Below are 10262 nucleotides of genomic sequence, written 5' to 3'. Positions count from 1 at the left end.
TTCCTTTTGTAACTGTTGCTTATTCAGTCTCTTACGGCATTCTGACTTACCCTTGCAGAAGAAGCACTCTACATTTCTTTTATCTGTAGATTTTCCTTTCTGATCTGTATTTGTTTTTGACGTTTTATTTACATTCAGGGATGCAAAAGCTACTGCCACTTCCTTTGCTTCAGTCAGCCGTTTCTCTTCTTTCATTAGTCGTGCAACCAAATTCTCGTAGGTTTGTTTTGTTTCATTGTATGAATCCTAAGCTGTAATGAAACCGCTGTATTTTATAGGAAGACTTTTATAGGAAGATCAAGCGCCTTTGCTAGTTTATCCACTTCGGTGACCGGCTCGTCTACGTCAGCAAGTGCCTGTGCTAACGAATCTATTTTACTTAGATGTTGAGCAACTGAATCAGTCTCTGTCATTTTATAATTAAAAAATTGTTGCTTGAGTTGTAATTTATTGACTGCTGATTTTTGCTCGTGTATGGTTTTTAGACGGTTCAACATTTCAGGTGCTGTCTGGCAACTTACCACGGTTTGCAATTGTTCATATTCCATACCTGATGATATTATCAGCATTGCCTTTGCGTTTAGATTGTTCCATGTTGTACGTGCCATACCTCCATTTGCTGGACATTGAGTTTCTATTCACGAGTTCAAACATACCTGGTTTCGCTCGAAATATTATTTCCATCTGGTATTTCCATAGCTGGAAATTTTGTCCATTAAACTTCTGGATTTGAAAATGTTTTAGGCCTTCCATTTTGTCTCAACTTTTGCCGACCGCAAGATTTTTCCAATTAATGACACGTGGCACTATAATCTCTCTTTCGTCCTTCCTCTTTTATTATTTTACCTCAAACCCTGGGCCCATAACCTGTTGCCCTTCTTAAACCAAGCGTGGAGGTTTAATCGAATTAACGATTCCAGAGGAGGTTTTATTACTGAGAGATATATTTTAATAAACGTATAGATAAAGTTGGTACAATGTTCTTTTAACCGCACGCTCAACAAAAACTTGTAAGAGGCAGAGAGGGAGAGGCAAAGAGATTGGTCAGCACCACAGATGTCTATACTAGTACTAGATCGCTAACTTCGTCAAAAAAGCTGAGGCCGGCAGGATTTCCGGTTTCGGCCATGACACCCTACAACAAAATGGCGACAATGCGTGTGTAATGTGTATAGGCCCTCACACACAAAATGACATAACTGCATATGCATAGCATAAGATCGTCTCGACCAATGAACATCTAGCATAAAGGTGCCATATTGATTTACATAGCATGTTCATTGGTCGAGACGGTCTTATGCTATGCATATGCAGTTATGTCATTTTGTGTGTGATGGCCTTATATCTGTACGTGCGTATGCACATGTGATACCCGGCGTGGTGATACAAATTGATAATATTGTAAAAATTCTTGAAAGATGCCGAGCAGTTGTTGAGCAGTTGTTGAGCGGCCATTTTGTTGTAGGGTGTCATGGCCGAAACCGGAAATCCTGCCAGCCTCAGTTTTTCCATACATCAAAGCCTAAAGTTAGCGATCTAGTACTAGTATAGACCACATCTGTACTAGTATCTAGTACTAGTAATAGACCACATCTGTGGTCAGCACGGGGTGCCGCCGGAATTGAGAACGGGCCTCAAAAGTGCGAATCAGGCTTGAGGGGCCTATGAATACCGAGAGCACGAGACGGAGAGCAGAGTTCGCGGGGAATTTTTGAAGAAGCGCAAAAAGGGACACTAGTAATCTCTTCCACGGAATAGCGTGGGCGTAGACAGATAGAGATAGAAACTGTCGCCGGAATAGCGCGGAAATTGTGATTCGAGCAAGTATCGGGTATAAGGATAGCTTGTATAGAGAACTCTGTAAAAATTGACTGACTCGGCTGACGGGATAAAATTGTATTTATTCGAACATTATATTAAATTTTTTTCAAGTAATTCATTTTTATTTCTTAATTGCCCTTAAATAATTAATATTCAACCCTTACAAACTTGTATACTTTGTTAGAGAGAGAAAATAAAACTAACTACAAAATGAGCAGAAAATATAAAAGATATAAAAGAAATATAGAGTATAAACTTGCTTAGTAAGATAAAAGTAAAATTGAACGATTACATATATATTTCGTAAAACATACTACTCGCATTTGCTTAATGAAATGTACTAAACAAAAAAGTGTACTGTCTGTATAATAATTCACTTATATATCCTTCACCCTTTATTTCTCAAATTTCTCATTTACATTTTCTTTTAACATGAATAGTTATATTTTTTAAATTCAATAATCTCTTTTTTTTATTTTAACTTTCAGAGGATCTATAGTACACAATGATATGTCCATATTAAGTTTTATGTCATTTATTTTGATATTTTTATTCACTTTGAATTCAAACGTGCGTATCAATGTTGCTAAAACAATTTTCATAGAAATCATCGCATACTTCTGACCTGCAATTTTGTTAATTATATACAAAACAATTTTATCATAATATTTTGTTATTCATTCGTGCTTACCAATACAATTTCTGAGTCCGTTACTAAACGGAATGAAATATTTCGAACAATGTTTTTGTTTTTCCGGGAGAAATCTATCTGGATCAAACATCAAGGGATTCGACCAATGTTTCTTATTTCGGTGCATATGAAATATAGACATAAATACATCAGCTCCTTTAGGTAAAATAGTTTCTCCTAAAATATACATATGTTTATATTGAAATATTATTATAATAAAAATGTAATAGTGAAAAATAGTCTAAGTAAACATACGTCTTATTATTAAAAAATTATGTATGTATCTCTGTCTTTTAATTGTAGCACGAAAAACACAATTTTTAAATAAATTATTATAATACACAATTATGATTAATCGTACCTATCTTTAAGTCTTCTGTTAGAAATCGTGCAACAACAGGAATAGCAGGAAAGAGTCTCATTGTTTCCTTAATAACTCGGTTCAAATAATTCATTTTTTGCAAATCATCATATTTAATTGGTACAGATTTTGGAGATTTAATGCCGTAAATTTCTGATAATTCTTTGTACGCTTTTTCCTAGTATGAAATAAATTGTACTTTATACTTGTGATTAAAATTTGGTGCATTGCTTATGGGATTAATATTGCTAGCAATAATTAAAGCGTAAGTAATAAAAAATAAAAATGTTTGCATAATTCTATTTAAATTTTTAACATAAATAATATATTACATATACCCTGATAGCCACCTGTCTGTGTTGTTGTTGCCACGTTGCTGAAAACAAAGGGCATTAGTTTTCAGCAAATTTAGAACAAGGTGTGTGAGTCATTTGCCTCTGGTATGATATCACATCAATTCAGCATGTGTTGCTGTTAAGTTGCTATGTGTTTGCTGTCAATGGTTTATCGCTGTACATAAAGAGCAAAATGACAGCAAGTTGCCAACAACACATGCCGAGTCATAAATTTTAGCAAAAATTCAACAGCGTGTCGAAAACGGTTAAATATATTTTTTGCATCCTTACTCTTTTCAAACATATAAAATAATAAGTAAATAAATCCTCCCATACAGCACACAAAGATTGCATACACATTGCATCAATCTTTCATCGCAATGTTGCAATATTGCAAATTTACTGCAAAATATTGTTGCATCATTGCTGTGGGATTGCAGCAACGTTAAAATATCCGCCTTTAGGAAGATTGTAACGAAATATTACAGTAATATTGCAAGATAATGAATTTGCAATAATGCATTGTTATTGCAATCTTAGAATAATGTTGTATATATTTTTATTTATTTGGACATTTTATTTGTCCGATTTCTGAACAATCAGTTCAATATCTGAATTCCCTGTGTTAGGGTCGTATCAGAAAAATTTAACTAATAAAAATAGTTACTAAGGTCTTCGATTTTACTAGCCACTCTTTGGAAGTTTTATATCATCATGACTAAAACTTAAATACGAGATAGATTTTGCAACGCGCGTCGCATAACGGTAAACGAACGAACTACCCAGAGAGAAATACAGGTCGAAGAAACGTCTAAGAGACATCGTCTATAGACATCTATTAGATGTCTATTAGACGTTTCTTCGACCTGTATTTCTCCCTGAGTAGCGATTACCGAATATTGCTCTTGTAATGTTTTTGCAATGTTGCTGTCACATTCTCATGAAATATTACAATTCAATGTTCCAATAATCTCTCAATAATATTACATTGCAACTTGCAAGATTGTAACATTGCTGCAATGTAAATGTAATGTTTTGTGTTGTATGGGCTTCTTTTTGTTATCACCAGAAAGAAGAATTTACTTATTTATTATTTTACATATCTATTATATATATATATATATATATATATATATATATACAGGGTGTTCCATTTAACTTGAGACAACTAAATATTTCGAAAAATAAGCATTGTACGAAAAAATGTCCCAAATAAACTTTTAATATTATCAAGGGGGACGTCTGCCTGTGTAAAAATTAACCCGCCCCCACCGCCCCTTGGGGGTGGAGCGGGTGGCAACTTTAAAATTTCAAATGGGAACCCCATTTTTTATTGCAGATTCGGATTCCTTGGAAAAAAATACGTAAGTTTTGTCCGAGACATTTTTTCGAATCGTGATAGATGGCGCTGTAATCAGTGAAAATTAGTTTTTGCCATTTTCTCTCACAATTGGGGTGCTTTATTTCGGTGAGTTCCCTTGCCTCTCACTATTCAATTACAATAAATGCTCAAAATGATGACCTTCCATTTCGATGCATTTATTAACTCGAGCTTGGAATGCTTGTACATATGTAGAAAGTGTATCTGGCGTTATTTGTGCGCAAGCATATCTAATACGTTCCACCATGTTTTCTCGAGTATTTGGTACTTCTGTATACACTTTTTCTTTAAGGTAACATAAAATTATTTCAACTTTCAAAATTATTTCAAAATTATTTCAACTTTCTCCTCTAAAGATAAATAATCCAAAACTATGAGGCATCTACATATGTATTAAATTTCTGAAATACTGAAAATACTGAAAAGGAGAAACAAAATAAATGAAAGAAATTAAGTCAGAACAATTCTTCAATAACTGGATTCTTTAAATTTCAAATCAAGTAAATTTCAGTAATACATACGCTAGCTACTTGTTTTTTTACGGACGCGTTCTTTATTTCAGCAAATAAATAATGGATTATTTATCTTTAGAGGAGAAAGTTGAAATAATTTTGAAATAATTTTGAAAGTTGAAATAATTTTATGTTACCTTAAAGAAAAAGTGTATACAGAAATACCAAATACTCGAGAAAACATGGTGGAACGTATTAGATATGCTTGCGCACAAATAACGCCAGATACACTTTCTACATATGTACAAGCATTCCAAGCTCGAGTTAATAAATGCATCGAAATGGAAGGTCATCATTTCGAGCATTTATTGTAATTGAATAGTGAGAGGCAAGGGAACTCACCGAAATAAAGCACCCCAATTGTGAGAGAAAATGGCAAAAACTAATTTTCACTGATTACAGCGCCATCTATCACGATTCGAAAAAATGTCTCGGACAAAACTTACGTATTTTTTTCCAAGGAATCCGAATCTGCAATAAAAAATGGGGGTTCTCATTTGAAATTTCAAAGTTGCCACCCGCCCTACCCCTAAGGGGCGATGGGGGCGGGTTAATTTTCACACACGCAGACGTCCCCCTTGATAATATTAAAAGTTTATTTGGGACATTTTTTCGTACAATTATTTTTCGAAATTATTAGTTGTCTCAAGTTAAATGGGACACCCTGTATATACCTTGCCGCAAATATTTATAGGTAAAGCTGTGTTAATTTGCCACAAGTATCGTCGATGTATCACTTATTTATTTATTAAATTGCACGCACTCGCGCAAACACACATACACACATACACAAAGATAGGTCATTTTCGACATTTTATATTGGTTACAAGGCACAATTAACATATTTAAACAGTTTTTAACAAATTAATATATTTAAATAGTTTTTAACAAATATACGACAAAAGCACAGACATCATTATCTTTTTCTATCACCGTCATGTTGCTCTTATGTTGTCGAAAATGAATGACAAAGCAAAATGTTTTCCATGAATAGAAGTCATTTTGTTGGCAACAAAATGAGCAACAGTTGCTCTCCGGTTGCTCTGAATCTGCTGACACGAAATGTTTCAAATCTGCTCCCGTGTTGTTGAATACGTATGACTATGCATTACATTTTTAACAAATATACAGCAACTAGTCGAAAATTCATGCTCAGCATTAAGTTGCTTGATTTTGCAAAACATGCTTGGCTATCAGGGTAGTTATTAACTTGAAATAACATTATTCGTAAGTCTTATATATGTATTAAGTAAGTTAATAAGTTGTATTGTATTTCAATAACTTTAATCTCTACGTACTTGTACTTCTGGGAAATTTGCGAGCATAAAAATCACAAAATTTATTGTGACGGCAGTAGTGTCAGTGGCCTACGTAAATAAAAACCTGTTTTATTATACGTCTACATATAGTTTGGATGTAGAAATATAAATACGTACTGAGAGTAACATTGTAACCATATGATCCCAAAGTTCTTGTTGAGTTAATCTTCCTTTATGACATGCTTCCAATAGAATGTCGAAAACTGTGTTATTTGAACAAATATATATAAAATAATTGATTACTTTCTTATAAAAGTAAGTTTCCTACACATATAATTTTAGAATTTTTGCAATAGTAATAAAAGAAAAAAAATCATTAAAAATAGCGTTTTATCAATAAAACTTTATCAAGAATTGTCTAAAAAAACATTTTTCACCGTTATTAAAAAAATTTTTTAATATTATAACATTCAATAATCATAAATACTTAAGTAAAACATTAACAAACTTACGAACTGTCTCACTGTTGGACTTGGTTGTCACACGTTTCTCGAATGCATGTCTCCTTTGCTTCAACTGAGTAATTAGAAATTATGTATAACATAAACAAAGGAATTCACAAACAAGGAAATTTAGGCAGAATAGTAATAAATAAAATTTCAACATACCTCATTCACAAGCAAATTAACACAATTTAATTGTTTTTGCTGTCTCCATTTTGTAGTACTAAGGTTGAATATAACATTTATATGCAACAATATGTTATTTATTCTATAATTCCAAATTTTCTTTACGCTGAAACATGTTTCTTCCGTAAATCATGGCGAAAAGTTTATTTAACCGCAATCATAAAATTTTATAAATTATATTATAAATTTAGTTTTTTTTCATTACTATAATATTTTCATTAAAATATTTAAAATTCTTTAAAATATATATATATATATATATATATATATATATATATATATATATGTATATATATGTATCTGTTTTAAAAAGATTTATTTCTATGATATAAATTTGATATTAATTATAAGAATTTAAATTAAATACATTTATACCTCGTCGCACATTTATAGATTCGATTTAATAATTGTGATTCCAATTTGACGCCCAACATATTTTCTATAGTGTCACATAAAGAAAATAGATTAACACTTATTATAATATCTGAGTACATAAACTGTATTTACATAGAGAGTTGCCAATTATCCAGTTTTTGAATTAAACTAAACTTTTTTAAAATTTTATTCAATATTTAGTTAAAAAATTTAATCAATTTTCACATTTTCGATTTTATAAGAAACATAAAAGTTAACTTTAAAAACAATTACAATAAATTATTCTACTTTTGTTGGCACAATTTTTATGTTTATGAATTGAGATAGATCAATTTTCTTTATTTTTCAGTAATATTACCAATATTGTTTCGTAATCTAAATATCATTGGAATAAAATAATATGTTTCTCGCACTTAAGTCTGCGTTATGTACATTTAAAATATTCGTCAACTAATTTACATTAAATCATAATTAACATTTTTATTTGATTTAATCTATCTGTATTTTGTTACGAAAGGGGATATGTAAAATGATCTAGTCTAGTCTTCTGGAGTTGACAACTCTTAATGTATATTCCAGGTAGCACATGTTTATTTCATATACGTTTCCTAAACGTATCCAATGTATTCATATGCGTTTAAGAGGATGCTGGAGTGCCTGACGAACTCCGACGCGAAAGCGCCATCATTTCGATGGAACTAAAAATGAGAGCGATATTATCGGCATAAATCATAATCTAAGTATGAACGTATTGTGTATGCGTATGTGTGGTGCGTGTATATATTCGCATATTATTGTATAGCGCCTCTCTGATATTATCTTGGAACTAATCTTCTGTTATTTTTTCATCTGTTATACCGATATTGGACGCACACGTATGTAAAAATAGTCGGACAAGAATATTTTTTACATTAGACTTTTCAGCCCAATTTTAATGGTTCCATAACATTCTATTCTGCAATCCGCAATTCGCGCTGCTCTTATTCGGTGTATTAAAATCGTTAAACTTTTATAAAAAGCTAAAATTGATAGCTCTAAAAGACATGTTATCCTAAGAGTATGTCAATAAAAATTAATGTTATAAATAACTTTATTTTTCCGAATTTTTTCGACCAACGCGAATTCCCTTTTTGTGTGCTCTTTAATCCTGCAAAAGGATTTTTAATTCTATGCAGGCAGAAAAAAGCTGTATTTGTTAGAAAAAAGTCAGGAAAAATACAGCATTCATGTGGTAAAACAGAACTCCAGCATCCTCTTAAGAAACGTATATAAAACTAACATGAGCTACCTGCGATTTTATTGTAATGTAATTTAAAAAAATAATATTTCTGAATTTATGAAAATAAAATGGATAATTTGCGTTTATTTTACTTTTATTTCATCCGTATTGCTTTATTTTTTTTCATGTTGATTTACCATTTAAAACGTAAACAGATATTTTATGGAATATAGTATTTCAGACAGCACACATGTTTAAAATCCATCCAAAGGATATCCAGAGGACGTCCTATCATCCCAAAAACGTCTTCAGGATATTCTGTGGAGTCTTTTGAATATGCTGCGCTGTCTGGGATTAATTCTACTATTAAGAGGATGCTGGAGTTCTGTTTTACCACATGAATGCTGTATTTTTCCTGACTTTTTTCTAACAAATACAGCTTTTTTCTGCCTGCATAGAATTAAAAATCCTTTTGCAAGATTAAAGAGCACATAAAAAGGGAATTCGCGTTGGTCGAAAAAATTCGGAAAAATAAAGTTATTTATAACATTAATTTTTATTGACATACTCTTAGGATAACATGTCTTTTAGAGCTATCAATTTTAGCTTTTTATAAAAGTTTAACAATTTTAATACACCGAATAAGAGCAGCGCGAATTGCGGACTGCAGAATAGAATGTTATGGAACCATTAAAATTGGGCTGAAAAGTCTAATGTAAAAAATATTCTTGTCCGACTATTTTTACATACGTGTGCGTCCAATATCGGTATAACAGATGAAAAAATAACAGAAGATTAGTTCCAGGATAATATCAGAGAGGCGCTATACAATAATATGCAAATATATACACGCACCACACATACGCATACACAATACATTCATACTTAGATTATGACTTATGCCGATAATATCACTCTCATTTTTAGTTCCATCGAAATGATGGCGCTTTCGCGTCGGAGTTCGTCAGGCACTCCAGCATCCTCTTAAAATGTTTCAAAAAGTGATAACTCAAACACATACAAAAGTGTAAAATAATAGTTTTAAAATTTGCTGTAAATTTGTGGTTATAAACAGTTGAAATATATATATATCAATATATATAATATCAATATACATATATATCTCATTCTGTTAACTTGTTAAAAATAAATTTACAAATTATATACTTTAAATCCTTATTTTAGTACTACATTTTAAATATCACAACAGAAAATAAAAGGCGAAAGAGCCAATGTTGGTTGATCGTACATGTATTTAACTTCCCTTAGAAAAATTTACTTTTTAAAACTTAAAAAAAATAACTTAAGAAAACTTTTATTTACTATAAAACTTTTTAAAAGTTTTGAAGAGTAAATTTGAACATTTTAAAATAGGATTTACTCTTCAAAAACTTTTAAAAATTTCTTTAAGAAATGAAAAAGTGTTCTTAAATTATTTTTTTTTAAGTTTTATATAGTAAATTTTTCTAATATTAATATTAGTAAATACAAATGTGTAACACAGAAGTAATAAACAAGGAAAAAGAATTTGCAATTAATCTGCAGGTTAACCATGGACCACAAAATTTTATCAAATTTTACTGAACTGACCTTTGAATTCTATCTCTTCCATCACCGAG

The 10262-nt window shown here is 31.2% G+C and overlaps 1 protein-coding gene across 2 annotated transcripts in view; it reads right to left on the bottom strand.

Annotated features, from left to right (window-relative positions):
• Positions 1-2193: 2193 nt before the first annotated feature.
• LOC105669032 (cytochrome P450 4C1-like) overlaps positions 2194-10262 on the bottom strand; it is a 46181-nt gene continuing 38112 nt past the window's right edge. For both annotated transcript variants that reach the window (XM_067356251.1, XM_067356252.1), the window contains 8 exons: positions 7425-7488; positions 7029-7155; positions 6873-6936; positions 6538-6623; positions 6400-6468; positions 2874-3051; positions 2513-2689; positions 2194-2446 (listed from right to left, as the gene is read on the bottom strand). In XM_067356251.1, coding sequence (XP_067212352.1) covers positions 2277-2446; positions 2513-2689; positions 2874-3051; positions 6400-6468; positions 6538-6623; positions 6873-6936; positions 7029-7155; positions 7425-7488 — 935 coding nt within the window. In that variant the 3' untranslated portion in view covers positions 2194-2276. The remainder of the gene's footprint in view (positions 2447-2512; positions 2690-2873; positions 3052-6399; positions 6469-6537; positions 6624-6872; positions 6937-7028; positions 7156-7424; positions 7489-10262) is intronic.

Source organism: Linepithema humile, chromosome 5 (assembly GCF_040581485.1).
Source record: "Linepithema humile isolate Giens D197 chromosome 5, Lhum_UNIL_v1.0, whole genome shotgun sequence".
NCBI lineage: Eukaryota > Metazoa > Arthropoda > Insecta > Hymenoptera > Formicidae > Linepithema > Linepithema humile.
Note: the sequence above shows the minus strand (reverse complement) of the source record. Positions and strands in the feature narration are given on the sequence as shown.